This window comes from Bos grunniens, chromosome 12 (assembly GCF_055505025.1).
Source record: "Bos grunniens cultivar Pamir isolate PY7600 chromosome 12, Bosgru_T2T1.0, whole genome shotgun sequence".
Lineage (NCBI taxonomy): Eukaryota > Metazoa > Chordata > Mammalia > Artiodactyla > Bovidae > Bos > Bos grunniens.
The window spans coordinates 84420483-84440544 of NC_141176.1; the positions used below are offsets into that span (position 1 = coordinate 84420483).

A 20062-nucleotide genomic window follows, 5' to 3' on the forward strand; every position below is an offset into this window, starting at 1 on the left:
CAGGGAAGTCCTTCTCCTTTGTTTCTTAATTAGAACTTCTAAATCTGTAAACCCAGTTTTTGCTTCCCCTTTATGTGATACTACAGAAGAACTGTACAAAAAAGATCTTCACGACCCAGATAATCACGATGGTGTGATCACTGACCTATAGCCAGACATCCTGGAATGTGAAGTCAAGTGGGCCTTAGAAAGCATCACTACAAACAAAGATAGTGGAGGTGATGGAATTCCAGTGGAGCTATTTCAAATCCTGGAAGATGATGCTGTGAAAGTGCTGCACTCAATATGCCAGCAAATTTGGAAAACTCAGCAGTGGCCACAGGACTGGAAAAGGTCAGTTTTCATTCCAATCCCAAAGAAAGGCAATGCCAAAGAATGCTCAAACTACTGCACAATTGCACTCATCTCACACGCTAGTAAAGTAATGCTCAAAATTCTCCAAGTCAGGCTTCAGCAATACATGAACCGTGAACTTCCTGATGTTCAAGCTGGTTTTAGAAAAGGCAGAGGAACCAGAGATCAAATTGCCAACATCCACTGGATCATCAAAAAAGCCAAGCGAGTTCCAGAAAAACATCTATTTCTGCTTTATTGACTATGCCAAAGCCTTTGACTGTGTGGATCACAATAAACTGTGGAAAATTCTTCAAGAGATGGGAATCCCAGACCACCTGACCTGCCTCTTGAGAAACCTATATGCAGGTCAGGAAGCAACAGTTAGAACTGGACATGGAACAACAGACTGGTTCCAAATAGGAAAAGGAGTACGTCAAGGCTGTATATTGTCACTCTACTTATTTAACTTCTATGTAGAGTACATCATGAGAAACACTGGGCTGGAAGAAGCACAAGCTGGAATCAAGATTGCTGGGAGAAATATCAATAACCTCAGATATGCAGATGACACCACCCTTATGGCAGAAAGTGAAGAGGAACTAAAAAGCCTCTTGATGAAAGTGAAAGAGGAGAGTGAAAAAGTTGGCTTAAAGCTCAACATTCAGAAAATGAAGATCATGGCATCTGGTCCCATCACTTCATGGGAAATAGATGGAGAAACAGTGGAAACAGTGTCAGACTTTATTTTTGAGGGCTCCAAAATCACTGCAGATGGTGACTGCAGCCATGAAATTAAAAGACGCTTACTCCTTGGAAGGAAAGTTATGACCAACCTAGATAGCATATTCAAAAGCAGAGACATTACTTTGCCAACAAAGGTTCGTCTAGTCAAGGCTATGGTTTTTCCAGTGGTCATGTATAGATGTGAGAGTTGGACTGTGAAGAAAGCTGAGTGCCGAAGAATTGATGCTTTTGAAGTGTGGTGTTGGAGAAGACTCTTGAGAGTCCTTTGGACTGCAAGGAGATCCAACCAGTCCATCCTAAAGGAGACCAGTCCTGGGTGTTCATTGGAAGGACTGATGCTGAAGCTGAAACTCCAATACTTTGGCCACCTCATGCTCATTGGAAAAGACCCTGATGCTGGAAGGAATTGGGGGCAGGATGAGAAGGGGACGACAGAGGATGAGATGGCTGGATGGCATCACCGACTCAATGGACATGAGTTTGGGTAAACTCCGGGAGTTGGTGATGGACAGGGTGGCCTGGCATGCTGCAATTCATGGGGTCGCAAAGAGTCAGACATGACTGAGTGACTGAATTGAACTGAACTGAATCTATCAGTCTTATCTCTTTGCCTGCATTTAAAGCAAACATGCACTATTACCTCTAAAATTCATTTGCTTCTCTGTTACAACCTCCCACTGACATGCCATGTTCAGGCGCATGAGCTGACTGGTTGTTGGCAGTTCTTGTAACAGTGGGCATACCTTTCCCCATTGATTGCTGCCATTGATAATTGCCCTTCAGAGAAGCAACTGGAAGCCTTAATATCCAGGTAATATGATGTATATTCACAGAGGAACTTATGTCATCAACATACTTCTCTGTTTTCAAAATGCACTCACATTTTAACTTGTTTGTAATAGTTGGCTATACTTCCCTTTTCTTTGTGTATTACTAAAAGGCGTCCTTATTAAATATGTTTTTAAGGAGTAGTTTAGTTGTTTTTTTATTTTGAAGCTCCATGCATCGTTATTGTCACTGTTTAGTCATTAAGTCCTGCCTTACTCTTTTGTGACCCCATGGATGCTAACCCACCATACTGCTCTGTCCATGGGATTCCCCAGGCAGGAATACTGGAGTGGGTTGCCATTTCCTTCTCCAGGGATCTTCCTGGCATCACCGGGAAGGTGATACAGGGATCGAACTGGCATCTCTACCTGCCAATTTTTTGGTCAATAAAATACATCTTAGATATATATTCAGGGTCCTCTTTTGCTCAAATAGTGTTGATTAAGTTGATTAAACTGTGTTCCCAGTATTGCTTCTGATAGAAAACTACTCCAAAGGCAGAAAGGAAAGTACCTTGACTTAGCCTTAAACATAATGAAGCTGATATGGTGTGTGAGGGTTTAAGATTTGAAAACAAATGTAATTGTTAGCATTTAAGTTCAGTGAGCTTTAAAGTTATGCTTAGCCCAGTGTACTTTGGTTTTAATTCAGCTTGCATAAAATTTATCATTTACTGTTTAAATAAATTATTTCTTTGAACATTTCTTTTAATTCATTATTTTAAGTCTTAAACATGCCACCTCTCTGATGATATGCCAATCATGGTAAATGGTCTAATCTAACACATACACCAAATTGCAAACCCCAATGATATAATTTTAACTTCCTCCTCACCTGCCCATCACCCGTTAATATAAAACTTTAAAAAATGCATCTTGTGATGCATTCTTATCCCCATTTTGCATGTTACTATGGGCCACTCTCTTTCATCTTGACTTACTTTATTTTGTATGACTCCTCTTACCTATTAGCTAAACCTGCCCAAAGCACAATAGTGGTTTTCTTTATAGTTACAAAATATGTTGAGGTCAGTTTTCATTCTGTGGAAATTGGAATTCGTATTGGAAAGTAACGTTTTCTTCCTTGGGACCATCAATCTTAATAGTCTCATCTGTTTGATTTAGGTTTTAGACACTCTCCCTCTGAGTTCCGTATTAGCACCTAGAATGCTCTCTGCATGGTGGAATATTAATGATCGTCTCTACAGATGATGAAGCAGAGAACGAACGGTTCTCTGTTGATTAATCTGCACTAGAGTAATCCTGAATGGAGGGAGCAAAGGAAAGACTTTCCTGAGTTTCCTGTCCCTTCTTATCTCGTGGCTGGCACTCATGATAAAGAAGCTCATTTGTAAGAGTTCATGAACAGTTTCAAAAAAGTAGTGTAAAAAGATGAATTTCTTCTTCCAGAGATGGCCTACTTACTGATTTAGGTGAATAAATTAGCATTCTGTCTCCACCCAGAGTGAATGGCCAATTAGTCGGGCTTTAAGTAAATTAATCTACACCTGAAATTCTGACAGCAGGCACAGCTCGAATGTGTGCAGCAGAGGTTTTGGCTGGTACCAGATATATCTGCTCTTTAAAAAATATAAGAGCATAATGTGGGATGAAATGCAGCTACAGGTTAGGTCATGAGAAAGGCTACTGGAAGAATGATCTTAATTAAAGTGAATCCTTTCAAAGTGCTCTTAGCTAGAATATTTATGTTACAATTTGAGATGAAATTATATTGCCTTGTTTACTCATGTAGGTAGAAATAGGTGTAGATAAAAGGCTAGAATTCACTACAAAGTTAACAGTAATTGTCCCTGGAGCTGAGTGTAATGGGGAATTTACTGCCTTATATGTATGTATTTTATTTTTATTTACATTGATCCTGTGTTGATTTATGGTCATGAATTACTGTGAAAATAACACATTTAAATCAGCCCAATCATAGTTTTAAATGCAAAAGGCACTTAGTATTTTCATGCATGTGTGTGTCCGTGTATGTAATATTTTAAGATCTACTTGCAATTAGGAACGTGATTTTTAACAGGGGTTATGGGGATATACATTAAAAAATATAGTAAGTGCATGTCTTAGGTCATGGTATGAAGTTTTAATGTCTTGCATAAACACTGAATACAAGATGCAAATGAGAAGCCTAGATTAAAAGGTATCAAACAGACTTCAGCATCATGGAGCACATTTTAGATCCATCAATATCTATATAGATCGATCAGTATCCATGAGTATCAGGCTGGAGTACCGCCAAGGTTCTATTTTCAACATCATAGTGATACCTAATCGAGCCTTCAATGGTGGTTGTGCATGGGGGCTGGACAAGTGGCAGACCACTTCCTAGAGGATGGGACAGTGGTCAGTCTTAAAGGAGGAAGTGTAAACTTGGGTGAGCTGATTTCCATGTGAGCATGCATATGTGCACGTGTGTGTGTGTGTGTGTGTGTGTGTGTGAGTGAGTGCAGAGGCCTCTGTATTTGGACCTCTTGAGAAGGGGAGAGGAAAACAAGGAATAAATGCAACTCAGCCTCAGCTGAGCTCTTCTTTATTTGAATTAAGGTGATCTTCCCTCACCTGTCTTAGAGTTTCTCAATAGCAGCACAATTAATATTTTCAGCTAGCTAATTCTTTGTTGTGGGGCTGTCCTCTGCTTTGTAGGGTGTTCAGCAGTGTTTCTGTTCGTTACTAGACACCAGGGAAGCCTGCAACCCATCATTACACTCAAAAATATCTCCGGACATTACCAAATGCCCCTGGGGAGCACGATTTCCCCAGGATGAGAGTCACTGCTCTCTCTGCTTGTAAGAAGTCCAGGACTTCCCTGGTGGTCCAGTGGTTAAGACTCTGTGCTCCCAGTGCACAGGGCAGGGGTTCCTGGTCCAGGAACTAAGATCCCACGTGCTGTGCAGCAAAAGAAAAAAAAAAATAAGTGACTTATTTCTGGTTAAGGGACTGTAATCCAGAGACCCTGTACTCTTTTCCTACACAATTTCTGACAGTCAGAGAAATAACAAATAGGACCAAGAAGACCACAACAGACTATAGAAACAGATGTGTAAATGACCTGGTTATTGGTATTATCACGTAACAAACATCAGGGTTCAGTTCAGTTCAGTTGCTCAGTTGTGTCCGACTCTTTGCGATCCCATGAACTGCAGCACGCCAGGACTCCCTGTCCATCACCACCAACTCCTGGAGTCCACACAAACCCATGTCCATTAAGTCGGTGATGCCATCCAACCATCTCATCCTCTGTTGTCCCCTTATCCTCCTGCCCTCAATCTTTCCCAGCATCAGGGTCTTTTCAGATGAGTCAGCTCTTCACATCAGGTGGCCAAAGTTTTGGAGTTTCAGCTTCAAAATCAGTCCTTCCAATGAACACCCAAGACTGATCTCCTTTAAGATGGACTGGTTGGATCTCCTTGCAGTTCAAGGGACCCTCAAGAATCTTCTCCAACATCACAGTTCAAAAGCATCTGTGCTCAGCTTTCTTTATAGTCCAACTCTCACATCCATACATGACCACTGGACAAACCATAGCCTTGACTAGATGGACCTTTGTTGACAAAGTAATGTCTCTGCTTTTAAATATGCTATCTAGGTTGGTCATAACTTTCCTTCCAATGAGTAAGCATCTTTTAATCTCATGGCTGTAGTCACCATCTGCAGTGATTTTGGAGCCTAGAAAAATAAAGTCAGCCACTGATTCCACTGTTTCCCATCTATTTGCCATGAAGTGATGGGACCAGATGCCATGATCTTCGTTTTCTGAATGTTGAGCTTTAAGCCAACTTTTTCACTCTCCTCTTTCACTTTCATCAAGAGGCTTTTTAGTTCCTCTTCACTTTCTGCCATAAGGGTGGTGTCATCTGCATATCTGAGGTTATTGATATTTCTCCCAGCAATCTTGATTCCAGCTTGTGCTTCCTCCAGCCCAGTGTTTCTCATGATGTACTCTGCATAGAAGTTAAATAAGCAGGGTGACAATATACAGCCTTGACGTACTCCTTTTCTTATTTGGAACCATTCTGTAGCAAATATATTTAAGAAAAGATGGCAAGACAGGTATTTAGACAACATTCAGTCCATGTGTGCCTAGTCGCTCCATCTTGTCCAGTAAAAACTACTATCTTTACTGACTGTCACTGATGGTGGTTTATGTATACATTTGTTGGTCTTCAGTTGGGAGCTTGTGTGTGTGTGTTAATTGCTCGGTCATGTCCGGCTTTCTGTGACCCCATAGATTGTAGCCCACCTGACTCCTCCATCCGTGGGGTTTTTCCAGGTAAGAATACTGGAGTGGGTTGCCCTGCCCTCCTCCAGGGGATCTTCCTGACCCAGGGATCGAACCTGGGTTTCCCTCATTGCAGGCAGATTGAGTCAACAGGGAAGCCTTATACATGGTTTATTCTAAGCTCTGGAACATTTTGAAGCCTAATTTCAGGATACTTGTCTTCATCAAGGTCTTGTGTTAGATTCTCCCAAGGAAATGACTGATCTTGGATCTCTTTAGCTTTCTTTCCAGTTTACTCAAGGAATCCCAGACTCACCTTCTCTGCTTTGTTGCTTGAAGTGCTGCTGTGGGCTTTGACTCTCAGGACCTCTTTCATATGAGCTGATGCTAATTGCTCTTATTCCAGCTCACAGTTTTGGTTTTGAGTTTCTTGAAGAATTACATGACTTCCCATAAGCACAGCTATGGAATAAGCATTGTAAGTCCAGTATATTTCTATTCTTTTTATTACCAGAAGCTAATGCCCACATACTATGTACTTCATTGTAATATATCTTTTGTAACACTAATTCAAAAAGTGAAAATTAATAAGAACTGATTTAAAATCACATCTCACACACACACACACACAAATAAGTAGGGGATAAACAAGAAACTTATATTTGGAAGAGAATGCATTTAGAATGTTTATTAATTATACTTTCCATAAAGCATTTATCATTTCCTAGCCAAAAAAAGAAAATAAATATATGAATTAAAATCCCCAGTGGAATTAGTGCAAGTTCTCATTACATAATACATCATGGACTTCCCTGGTGGCTCATATGGTAAAGCATCTTGCTTGCAATGCAGGAGACCTGGGTTCGATCCCTGGATCAGGAAGATCCTCTGGAGAAGGAAATGGCAACCTACTCCAGTACTCTTGCCTGGAAAATCCCATGGACAGAGGAGCATGGTGGGCTACAGTCCACTGGATCCCAAAGAGTTGGACATGACTGAGCAACTTCACTTTCACTTTCATGGGCAAGCAGTCAATCCTTTGGACTCTCAGGCAATCAGATGTATTTAAGCCAAAGATATCTCAAAAGTGAAAAGTGAAAGTGAAGTCGCTCAGTCGTGTCTGACTCTTTGGGACCCAGTGGACTGAGGCCCACCATGCTCCTCTGTCCATGGGATTTTCCAGGCAAGAGCACAGGAGTGGGTTGCCATTTCCTTCTCCAGAGGATCTTCCTGACCCAGGGATCGAACCCAGGTCTCCCGCATTGTAAGCAAGACGCTTTACTGTCTGAGCCACCAGGGAAGTCCTGATTAATCAGGATTCCTCTGATACTGCTTTTTGTGCGATGCAAACTTCATCATTGTTTCAAGCATCTAATCTCTTATCCTTTCTTTGTTTTCTTTTATTACCTAATTTCATTGGCTGAATAGCTTTTGCAGCAGCGATGTTGACTATTATTGCTAGGATTGATTGACTAGCCTTCCTCTTTGGCTAGATTAGCTGAGAGCAGAAGTCATCTCCCTGAAAAACTGATATTGCAATTTCCTGTTCCTTCAAAGAATACGTTGCTTTTCAAACAGTGGCACAAATGTTTTTGACAATTAGCAATTCCATGTGATTTGTTTTTTATTAGTTTGTATTCACTTTGATTTTATCCAAGACTTGAGTAAGAGACACATAAGCAGAGTTTAACTCATAATATGAAGGGACCCAGGGTAAAATTAGGTTTTATTCCAAACAAACGACTATTTAACCTATGTATGAAAGTGTTAGTCGCTCAGTCTTGTCCAACTCTTTGCAACTCCATGGACTGTAGCCTGCCAGGTTCTTCTGTCCATGGAATTCTCCAAGCAAGAACACTGGAGTGGGTAGTCATTCCCTTCTCCAGGGGATATTTTCCTGTAGTCAGGGAGATACAAAGGCTTGCATGCTGCTGCTGCTAAGTCACTTCAGTCGTGTCTGACTCTGTGTGACCCCATAGAAGGCTTGCATGAAGGACTTGCGTTTCAAATACCTTTATTTTCTGACAGTTTTTCCATTACCAGTACAAGCAGCTAATTGCATGTGTTTGAGAGTTCTTTCTCTTGCAACATCATCCTTCTTTTTCTCTTCCCCTTATTTGGAAGCATATTTCTCTTTCTTCCTCCATCTCTATGCTACTTTTAATATTCTTATCAAAGAATATTCTTTATCTTATCAGAGAATATTGAATATTCTTATCAAAGTCAATATCCTTATGAAATGTTTGCTCTTATCAGGTAGTGTCCAAGGAACAGGGAATGCCTCATCTGCTTGGTCCTCGTTCAGTTTTTCTAGGTAGCTAAGATTAGTCATTTGCCTTTCTGCACAGTAAACTTGAACTCCGGGAGATGGTGCGGGACAGGGAAGCCTGGCATGCTGTAGTCCATGGGGTCGAGTAGAGTCAGAGACGACTTGGCGACTGAACAAGATTAGCCATGGAAATATCGATGTTCTCTGCTCAGTATTACATTGTATTGAAATAGTCATTCTGTCCTGTCTCTTGAAACACCTGTTCTTTTGCCATTGAGTATGAATATCGTTTAATAAAATTGGTAAAATTTTGTGAATGATGTCATCTTCCTTGAAGAGATAATTTACTTTTTGTCTGAAAGATGTATGTACAAAGGCAGATAACTTCAATCCAATCAGGTATTAGCATGACTTCTAAAGTGAAAACCTGGAATGTTTATGTTCTGTTCATCAATGCCCTCCTTCTCAAAGGTCCCTGAGTTCCAAGTACTACCTTGCCAGCCAGATGAAAAAGCCAAAATCTCCATCTAGTTTATTCCTCTTTTAGATGTTGCTTCCTGCTTAATGCTTTATCCTCTTGCCCTAAAAAGTTCAGGCTTGACAAATGTATGAAGGGGATTATTTGTGTATCAAGGAGAACTCACTATCCTATGGTTCCATTTTCTCTAGAATCTTGGCCACTTAAGTCCAGGCTGCCTTAGGAGGCTTTGACTTAATCTCATATATTGAACTTCTTGCTAGTTAAAAATTGTTTCTGGGGCTAAAGAAAAAATGGAAATAGGACTTCCAGGTGTCATAGGAGTTTGTTGAAAAATAACATCAGAATAAAATACCTTTTAAAGAATTAGCATATTTAGTCTAGAAACCATAAGTTATCTGAAATATGTTGTTGGTAAAAATAAAAAAGGAAGTGGACATTCATATAACAGAAAAATGGATTAGCTGTGAAAATGATATATTACTTCCCATTATATAAAATTATATTGATAATTGTTGTTGTTTAGTGACTAAGTCTTGTCTGACTCTTTCGGACCCCATGGACTAAGGCCTGCAAGGGTTCTCTGTCCACAGGATATCAACCTACTCAAGAATACTGAGTAGGTTGCCATTTCCTTCTCCAGGGGATCTTCTCAACCCAGGGATCAAACCCTTGTCTGCTGCATTGCAGGCAGATTTTTTTACCACTGAGTTGCCAAGGAAGCCCATTTTGATAATTATGTGATTCTATTTGTGGGGACTTCCCTGGTGGCTCAGATGGTAAAAGCATCTGACTACAATGTGGGAGACCTGGGTTCGATCCCTGGGTTGGGAAGATCCCCTGGAGAAAAAAATGGCAACCCATCCCAGTATTCTTGCCTGGAAAATTCCATGGACGGAGGAGCCTGGCAGGCTATAGTCCATGGGGTTGCAAAGAGTCAGACAAGACTAGTGACTTCACTTCACTTCGCTTCACTTTTACTCTATAGGTTATACATTTTTTTTTTTTTTTTAAGTTTAAACACTGTACCACAAGCAAATATCACAGTGGTGCTTAGAAAATCCAAAGGGCAATATTTTAAAAAATACATATTTCTGTTTTTGTCCCTTTAAAGTTATTTATTAAGTGCATTCATGCTCAGTTGCTGAGTTGTGTTCTGATTTTTTGCGACCCCATGGACGCGGTAGCCCATCAGGCTTCTTCTTCCATGGGATTTTTCAGGCAAGAATGCTGGAGTGGGTTGCCATTTCCTCCTCCAAGGGATTGCCTAATTAAGTAGGTATTCCCAATTTAGTAAATTTTAAATGAAAAGTTTATTTATTTCCTAAGATTATAGAACGTGTAAGTGATAGATATTAAATTCTATCTTAGGTCTTTCTGAACCCAGAGCACAAATTCTTAACTTTTATCAGAGACTGCCTTATTGACTTCAGTTCCTTTAGTGATGAAAGCTTACTCCTTACCATGGCAGTACATTCCATCAGAGTGAACTACTCTGATGTGTGTAATATTATTTATTACAGTATATTAGACTGTTTCCCTGTAACTCTTGCCTATTAATTCTGATTATGTCAACTGTGCTATAAAATGGCAAAGTTAAAGCAAGTTTGCTATATCCTTAAATTGTAAGATTATTGAGTTTCTGACATTTTTGGCTGTGTAATTCCCAGGCTCTGCATATTTTTGACACTGCTTTATTGAGAAAAAAATGTCTTAAGACCTGAATATGTTTTCCAAAAGTGAATGTAAAATGTATGGCTAAAAGTACACCTAATTATCGATAGGGCTTTATTTTTTACGAAACATTTAGTTACATAGATAAATTATGTTTAGGATTTTACTTGTATATTTTTTAAATTTAAAATATTTTTATTTTAATATACTTTTGATGTTAGAAGACTTAAGAATAGTACAAACTGTCTTTGTTTTTTTTTGCAAGAACAGTTTGAGGAAAAGTTGCTCACATGGTATTAACAATAGCTTCAAATTTAAATGTACATGTACACATATATCCTCATATATGGATACTCTTACGTATATACTCAATGTTCTTTCTAATGTTTCATCATGTGGAAAAATTAATATTGGCAGATTCAGAAATAAAGAATAATTAAGAAATAAGTAGAAAATATTGCTTTATAGTTTATTTTTTCTTCACTGTAAAAGGTTAGCTCATTGATAGAAATGTATTGTTTATTGTTACATGGATTTCATTATTCAATTTGTAAAATAAATTTTCTAATTATCTCTGGTGTGGAAAGAGAGTCCACACTTGTTTCAAATCAATTTAATTAGCACTCTTGAACTATGAAGGAAGTGATATATTCACTCACACTTTTGAATTTTTTAAAGTGACAAAACCAAGCAAGAATTTAAAAGTGATGAGGATTTGATTCCACGTTTTCCCTCTTTGCCCAAATATAGTTTATCTTCGAGAAACTTCCTATAGAAATGTTTCTCCGATTGTATCAGCTCTTTCGCTGGTAAATAGCATTTGTTGCTTTGTCTATCCTTTGACATTTATCTCATAGAGTATTTCCTGGTGAATTACAATTGCTTGTGCTTAGGACCTAGAATGGAGTCATTAATTCAGTACCAAACAAGTATATGCCTGGATGTAATAGGATTTTTTTTGGTAATTTTTAATTGGAGGATGATTACTTTACAATGTTGTATTGGTTTCTGCTATACAACAACAGGAATCAGCTGTAAGTATACATATATCCCCTCCCTCTTGAACCTGCCACGTACCATCCCATCCCCCCACCTCCCCAGGTCATCACAAAGCACCAGGCTGAGCTCCCTGAGTTATACAGCAGCTTCCCACTGCTGCTGCTGCTGCTAAGTCGCTTCAGTCGTGTCCGACTCTGCGACCCCATAGACAGCAGCCCACCAGGCTCCCCCGTCCCTGAGATTCTCCAGGCAAGAACACTGGAGTGGGTTGCCATGTCCTTCTCCAATACAGGAAAGTGAAAAGTGAAAGTGAAGTCGCTCAGTCGTGTCCAACTCTTAGCGACCCCATGGACTGCAGCCTACCAGGCTCCTCCGTCCATGGATTTTCCAGGCAAGAGTACTGGAGTGGGGTGCCGTCGCCTTCTCCGGCAGCTTCCCACGAGCCAACTGTTTTACACATGGTAGTGTATGAACAGCAACACTACTCTCTCAACTCGTCCCACCCTCTCCTTCCCTACCTTGTGTCCACAAGTCTATTCTGTACATCTGTGTCACTATTCCTGTCCTGCAAATGGGTTCATCAGTAGCATTTTTCTAGATTCCGTATGTATGTGTTAATATGTGATATTTGTTTTTCCCTTTCTAATTTACTTCACTCCGTATGACAGACTCCAGGTTCATCCAACCTCACTATAACTGAGTGAGTTTTTCTTTCTTTTTATGGCTGATTTTTGTTTGCAGAATCCCTAAACTTTGTGAAGCAAGGTGCCACCCACTATCTGGCCAATAGATTTACCAGCTAGGAAGATGGAGATTTCTTTTCTCCTTTATATTGCCTCATTTGGGATTGACCACATTGATTAATTACGTAAGCTCCACATTTCCAAACCCATTCATTCTCTGTTGTTGTTGTTTAACCTTAAAACTATTGCTTAGTTTCTGAGTTATACTGGTAAGTGAGTGTGATAATGGCTACCTACTTTAGAAAATTTTTGTTAGAAATAAGTGAGTTGAGTAATGTTAGTCATTATAGAAACTAATCTTAAGGGTGAAATAATGAGATCATCTTACTTCGAGGTCTAATAGACTTCCTCTGTGATATTCTCCTCAAGACCTTGGGAAAGCTCTACAGAAAAGTGAGCTCTGCTGCTGCCATATCGCAATTTCAATTTTAGACAGACAACAGAAAATGATATAAGTGCGCCATTTGTTCAAATGCCTTGCGTGCATGCTCAGTCACTAAGTTGTGTCCAACTCTTTGAGACCCCCATGGACTATAGCCCGCCAGACTCCTCTGTCCATGGAACTTCCCAGACAAGAATACTGGAGCGGCTTGCCATTTTCTCCTCCGTGTGATCTTCCCGACCCAGGGATCGAACCCTCAACTGTTGAGTCTCCTGCATTGGGAAGCAGATTCTTTACCTTTGGCCCAAAGGTCTGTGATTGATTACTTCAATCCTTGTATACTAAGAAAACATGAAAGGAAGGATTGACATTTATCCTCGTTTTTAAAAAGTCACCAGCATCTCTTCCTTGACTAGCTGAAGTAGCATCAGTGTGGCTTAAATTATAAGACATCCTCCTGCTCACTTTGAAGCAGTAGGTGAAGGTGCCTCTTCCCTTTAAATTTGTCTGATGGAAGATGACTTTATTCTCACACACGAAATATTTGTACTTAGATGAAATGGTACAGAATATTATAGTTCTCGAGTGTTTAATTCCTCCTTGTGGAAATTTCAAGGGAACTTCAGATGCATTTGGCAGGAGCTTTTCCTGGTGCAATCAGGTTGCTATGGTAAACCTATTATTTTAGGCGAAGGACGACTGTGTTAGTGAAGTGCTAATCTCTTTTCTGTTTTATGTGAGCCCCTAATTACTCTCCCACTGTTGAGCCTGTATGCAAGTGTGGTTTTGCCGTTTTAAAAAGTAGAAGAAAATAAGGTTGTAGAGAGTGTAACTGCTGCTCCCAAGCTGGCAGGTGCCTTTGATGATGTTGCTCTTCTTAAATCATCTCATTCTGGATCAGAAAATATAGTTAATTTTTTTTTTGGAGAAATAGAAAGAAATGGATTTTATGTGAGTTATTGAAATTACAGCTTCTCAACATGTTTTTAAATTAAATACGTAAATACTAATATCTATCACAGATATTATACAGTTACAGATCCCACCTACAGTTCAGTTCAGTTGCTTAGTCGTGTCTGACTCTCCTCGACCCCATGGACTCCAGCAGGCAGGCTTCCCTGTCCTTCACCGTCTTCCAGTGTTTGCTCAAACTCATTTCCGTTGAGTGAGTGATGCCACCCGACTATCTCATCCTTTGTCATCCCCTTCTCCTTCTACCTTCAATCTTTCCCAGCATCAGGGTCTTTTCTAAGGAGTCTGCTCTTCGCATCAAGTGGCCAGAGTACTGGAGCGTCAGCTGCAGCATCAGTCCTTCCAATATTCAGAGTTGATTTCCTTTAGGATTGACAGCTTTGATCTTCTTGCTGTCCAAGGGACTCTCAACAGTTTTCTCCAGCACCACAATTTGAAGCATCAATTCTTCAGCTTTCAGCCTTCTTTATGGTCCAACTCCAATGTCTGTACATGACTCCTGGAAAAACCATAGCTTTGACTATGCAGACCTTATTCAGCAAAGTGATGTCTCTGCTTTTTAATATGCTGTCTAGACTGGTTATAGCTTTTCTTCCAAGAAGCAGGTATCTTCTCATTTCGTGGTTGTAGTCACCATCTACAGTGATTTTGGAGCCCAAGAAAATAAAGTCTGTCAGTGCATGAATCCACCCACAGCCTGAAATAAAGATATCACTACTTAGAGTAGGGCTCAGGCATGTATTTAGTAAAAAGCTTGCATTCAGTGATCTACTAATGGTGTGGACTAAGTACTGTGGGATTAGACAGAACACTGCATTCTGACAGGTGACTAAACTAATCAGGGAGGACAAGGGAGGGTTTATGGAGAGATTAAATTTAAATAGGCTAGTGAACACTAGTTTGAATTTTATAGAGAAAGTTGCAGAATATACGGCCAGTGAAGTGTAGAAATTTAAACCCCTATGGGGAGTTCCCTGATGGTTCCATGGTTAGGACTCCGAGCTCTCACTGCCAAGGGCTGAGGTTCAATCCCTGGTTGGGGAACTAAAATCCCACATGTTGTGAAGAGTAACCAAAAAAAGTTTTTAAAACCTCACATGCTATAATATTCTGTTTTGTTTATATACCATAATTTTATTAATGAGTCTGGATCTGATAGATATTTGTGTTCAATCTTTTGAACTATGACTAAGTAATAGATATTGAGTAAATTAATTAATTCTTCCTCAAGTGAAAAATAAAATAAACACATATGCCAGTAGTGTGTTCATGGTTGTCAAAGAAACCAGTAATACGTAGTCAGGAAACTTATTATATGCCTCAAAATGTTAATTAAATGGTCACCATAAACACATGTACCCTCAAACTTAAGAACTGATGCTGCCCTGGTAACCGGGAGTGGATTATGTCTCAGGAATGGTGTGACTGGTGTTTCCCACGTCTGTCTGCCGTGGACTCGTCAACTACGCTCACTGCTGCTGTATGTAGTTTGCCTCTGTCCACAGCCTGGATCATAGTTGTCATTCACGCATCTACCCATGAGAGGGCCAGTGTGTTCATGCAGAGCAGGCAATATTATGCACAGCTCAGAAAATCTGGGTTCTAACACCAACACGGCTACATGGCTAATGTCTACTTTGCTAACCTTCGGCAAGTCATTCAGCCTCAGTGTACTTGAGTTTCCTCATCTCTTAAATAAATTGTAGAGACTCATGGATCCTTATGACATTTTACAAAAAAATAAATGCATGCTGGCATGTATTTTTCCAGGGACAGATCCGGGGTCTACCAGTTAGAGTTCTTGATTGCTAATAAAGGTCACCAACTTCATTCACTGAGATGAAAAAATATTTTATTCCAAGGGCTTAGGCTCAGAGTGCAAGCTTGGACAGCTCGCTCACACAAGCCAGGGAAGCAAGGCACTGCCACGAACCAGCTGTCATTTTGGAGCGTCAGCCTCCACGCCCCTGGAGGCTCATGGCTGTGCTGTCACACTTGCCACTCTGCCACAGTCCCCGTGCCTTACTCTCACCCTCAAGAATCCAAGCCCTGGCCAAGGGTGTCTGGTGTGTCCCTGCTCGGTCCACCAGTCCCCTGGAAGAGGGGTATCATTGCGGGAGGGGGAGGGCTCTGTCTCCTGCTGAACTCAGCTCTGCCTCCAAGTAGAAAGACGGGTTGAAGGGCGGCCAGAACAGCACTATCTATTGCTGTATCTTTCATCAGATTCTCAAAGGGACCATGACCCTGACACTTCTGCCAGAAAAGATTATGAATCACTGTGTTAGACTATCTTTAATTACAGCGCTGAAGTGATACGACTCTAAATACTAATTTTTCTTTTTCCTATCGTATCCCAGCTCAGAATTTCTTTAGCATGACACAAATGCAGTAACAGAATGACTAACAGCATTGCAGGGTCAGCCCTGAAGTATCTTATGATCATTTCAGTGGGTGTGTAATTATGATGGTTGGGATAATGACAGGGAGCTAACAGATGTCTTGGAGTAGTCACTCGGCTGAATTTCTGGCAAACCAGTCCCAATTCCTCAGAAAAAAAGAACTGTGCTTTCTCATACAGCCTCCTGGAGCTCCGTGATGATATATTAAGACACAATATGGCCGAATGTTTAGAGGCAAACTTTAAGCATGATGGGAATAGATATAAATTTGGAATCTATCCCTTGAGAGCTGGTTCAGCAGAGAAAGTTACTTGGCCTCAATATGTCTCCATCTCCTGTTTAGTAAAATGATAGTCATAATGTTAGTGCATGTGTGGTATCATGAACACAAAAGGATGGAGTTGAAGAAATTATAGTGTTTGAGGCATAGTTACAGCTCAGGAAATAATGATGAAAGTCATAAGGAAAATAATTAAGAAATTCCCAAACTGTGAACCAAACTCAATTCCAAAACAAGTTTCTACTTTTAAACTTTAAGTCAAGGTTAATAAGGATATTTAGGACATGAACTCTCACCCACGTCCCATGTTAAGATGAATTCTGTGAACTCAAAAACTCACACCAAATCAGCACTAAAATATCATGTTGAAATGTATCCATGAGAATTTTTTTTTTGCTTATGTGGCAGACAGACCCAAATTAAAAATATTTTTTAATGACCGTATTAGTTCAAATTGTGTCAGAATAAATAAAGTTGATTCAGTTATGTTAAATGGTCTCCTCATAGTGGAATATGAAACATCCAGGGAGTTTCATCACTGAATGAGTCTTCAAAAAGGAATGAAACAGAACATGGAAAGTAGAAAACAGGAGTCACCTACGAGCCAGGAGTTGTCGCTTCAGTTCCAGCTCAACCTCCTAGGCATTTACGCTTGACCTTCAGCTTGACCTTAGGGATGTAGGAGAAGGTATTTGCTGAATTGTTAGCAGACAAAGACTAGATACCGATCCAGGAGGTCTGGTCTAATCAGGTGCTTGTTTTCCTGAAAAGTCTTCCTGATTCCGTGAGTCTCCTAATGAGCGTGTTTTCCCTGTGTGTTTTGCAGGTAAGTGTGAATGTGGCAAGTGCACTTGCTACCCGCCGGGAGACAGCAGGGTGTATGGCAAGACATGTGAATGTGACGATCGTCGCTGTGAAGACTTGGACGGCGTGGTCTGTGGAGGTGAGCAATTCTCACAGCTCTCTGCCTGCAACCTGCGTTATCTGCTTTCCTTATTCTGCTTCTCCTTTAAAAAAAAATTCTGTTAAAAAGAAGATATACAAAAAGCCATATACAGTTAGCATATGGTAGTGGTGATGGTGGTTTAGTCGCTCAGTCGTGTCCGACTCGTGCGACCCCATGGACTGTAGCCCACCAGGCTCCTCTGTCCGTGGGATTCTCCAGGCAAGAACACTGAGTGGGTTGGCATTTCCTTCTCCACAATTAGCATAGACATATATGCATATACATACACAATTAGACCTATACAATTAGTCATATACAACTGGGTTGGTAATGACCTCGTACTCTGAATTTATTCCGTGTGTATGTACGTGAAAGGACACAGCATCCTATCAGTAAAAGAAGACAGACACTAAACCAGATTCTCTGAAGATGGAAACGGTTTGCTTCAACCAAGCAGTTTCCAGCTTTTATTCCTCTACTGATAAAAATTGATCCGGGAAGAATCACCTGAGACTTGAAAAAAGAAAAAAAAAAAGAAAAAAAGTAAAATACGCTCCAAGTTAATTACACAGTAACAAGAGATACACGCTCTGTTTTCATAGTGAATCTGAGACCCAGACACAAGCTTGTTACTGTTAGTTGCTCAGTCATGTCCAGCTCTTCGCAGCCCCATGGACTCCTCTGTCCATGGGATTCTCCAGGCAAGAATACTGCAGTGGGTTGCCATTCCCTTCTCCAGGAGATCTTCTGACCCAGGGATCAAACTTGCGTCTCCTGCATTGCAGGCAGATTTCTTACCGTCTGAGCCACGAGGAATAAGCAACATAGAGGAAGAATGAGGCAGATAGGGGGTCATTACAAAGGTAATACTGCAAAAAGGAGAGTCACAGGGATAGAATGTTGCCAGTGTCCACCTGAGCTTCATCCAGGGGAGGGGATGAGGGTCAGCATGGTTCCATTTCAGTCTTGCAAAGATCCATATTGTAGAAGGTGCGTGCTGATTATGGCCCCTCCCAGGTTTCTAGGACAATTGAGGTGAACCGAACCTAGAATCACACAAACAGAATATAATTCTATCTCTTTAAGATAATTCAGTTCAGTTCAGTTCAGTTGCTCAGTCGTATCTGACTCTTTGTGACCCCACGAATTACAGCACGCCAGGCCTCCTTGTCCAACACCAACTCCCGGAGTTCACTCAGACTCACGTCCATCGAGTCAGTGATGTCATCCAGCCTCTCATCCTCTATTGTCCTCTTCTCCTCCTGCCCCCAATCCCTCCCAGCATCAGAGTCTTTTCCAATGAGTCCTCTTTCAGTATCCTGTCATTTTGCCTTTTCATACTGTTCATGGGGTTCTCAAGGCAAGAACACTGAAGTGGTTTGCCATTCCCTTCTCCAGTGGACCACATTCTGTCAGACCTCTCCACCATGACCCGCCCGTCTTGGGTGGCCCCACGGGCATGGCTTAGTTTCATTGAATTAGACAAGGCTGTGGTCCTAGTGTGATTAGACTGATAATTACCATAATGAATTGGGTATTGTTATTGGGGGGAAAGCCCCCACAGGCACATATAAGTGAGGAGAGCTGACCATCCATCTCTGTCATCTCTCTGACCACCACGTATGGCTGTCTAGCAACTCTCTCTCTAACCAACTATAAAACACTTGGAATTTCACCAAAAGTATTTTCCTCTTTCCTTTTTCTGTGAACCAAGGGAAAAGGCCCTTTTTAATAACTGTTGGGCCGGGTGTTTTCTCTCCCGGTTCCCATGACAGCCATCCTCAGAGATTGTTCCTCCTACCCTAGTCTCACAAACGGAAAAGTGAGTGAGGTTTGAGGCGTTAATGTCCCATCTCTGCAAAGTGCCAGACCCACGGTAGGAGCTGTGGAGTTTAGTTCACAGATCTCTCGCTAAACCACAGTTTTCCCGAGAGTGACATACAACTGTGTGTACTTTATGTCAATATTACTTTTAGTTTAGATTTTCCCTTTACTTCTAGTAGTCATCAGAAATATCTAAACAGACTATAGTCCCTTTTATTGTTGTCCTTAAGTACCTGATATAGTACAGACCTGTTACATGTGCATACCCATAAAATAATGAATCCCCCTCCCCCCAGTGAATCTCTCTTTCTCTCCAGCTTTGGGGAGGAAATCAAGATAAAATGAATCTATATATCTTCTTGTTAGATGAGATCAAATGTTTACTAGGTAAATGAGAAAACATCGCACAGTGATAGCTTTTTAATTTTTGACTCTCCGTATCTCCACTTGGTCCATCTACCCAGAGTTGTCTGTGCCCTGGGGGTGGGGTGGGGGGTACTGACTCCCATTAGCCAAACCTGTAAATGTACAAACTAAACATCAATGACTTGAGGCTATACAATCAGAAATGTAATTGCCCTAGAGACTAGAATTTTTGTAAAAAAAAAAACGATGAGAAGTCAGAATCTGAGATTAAGATTTGAATGCAAGTCATCTATTGGAAGGGGATTCCCAGGTGGCTGAGTGGTAAAGAATCTGCCTGCCAATGCAGGAGGCACAGGAGATATGGGTTCCATCACTGGGTTGGGAAGATCCCCTGGAGGAAGAAATAGCAACCTGCTCCAGTATTCTTGCCAGGAAAATCCAAGGAACAGAAGAGCCTGGCAGGCTGCAGTCCATGGGGTCACAAAGAGTTAGACATGACTGAGTATGTGTGAGCATGAGAGATTATTGGAAAAGGAAATGAGTTACCAGTAGCAAAGTGGGAAGACGTGACAATGGAGAGGGC

The 20062-nt window shown here is 40.8% G+C and overlaps 1 protein-coding gene across 1 annotated transcript in view; it reads left to right on the top strand.

Annotated features, from left to right (window-relative positions):
• ITGBL1 (integrin subunit beta like 1) overlaps nt 1-20062 on the top strand; it is a 233405-nt gene that overhangs the window by 187367 nt on the left and 25976 nt on the right. The window contains exon 8 of the mRNA XM_086330521.1: nt 17170-17286. Coding sequence (XP_086186647.1) covers nt 17170-17286 — 117 coding nt within the window. The remainder of the gene's footprint in view (nt 1-17169; nt 17287-20062) is intronic.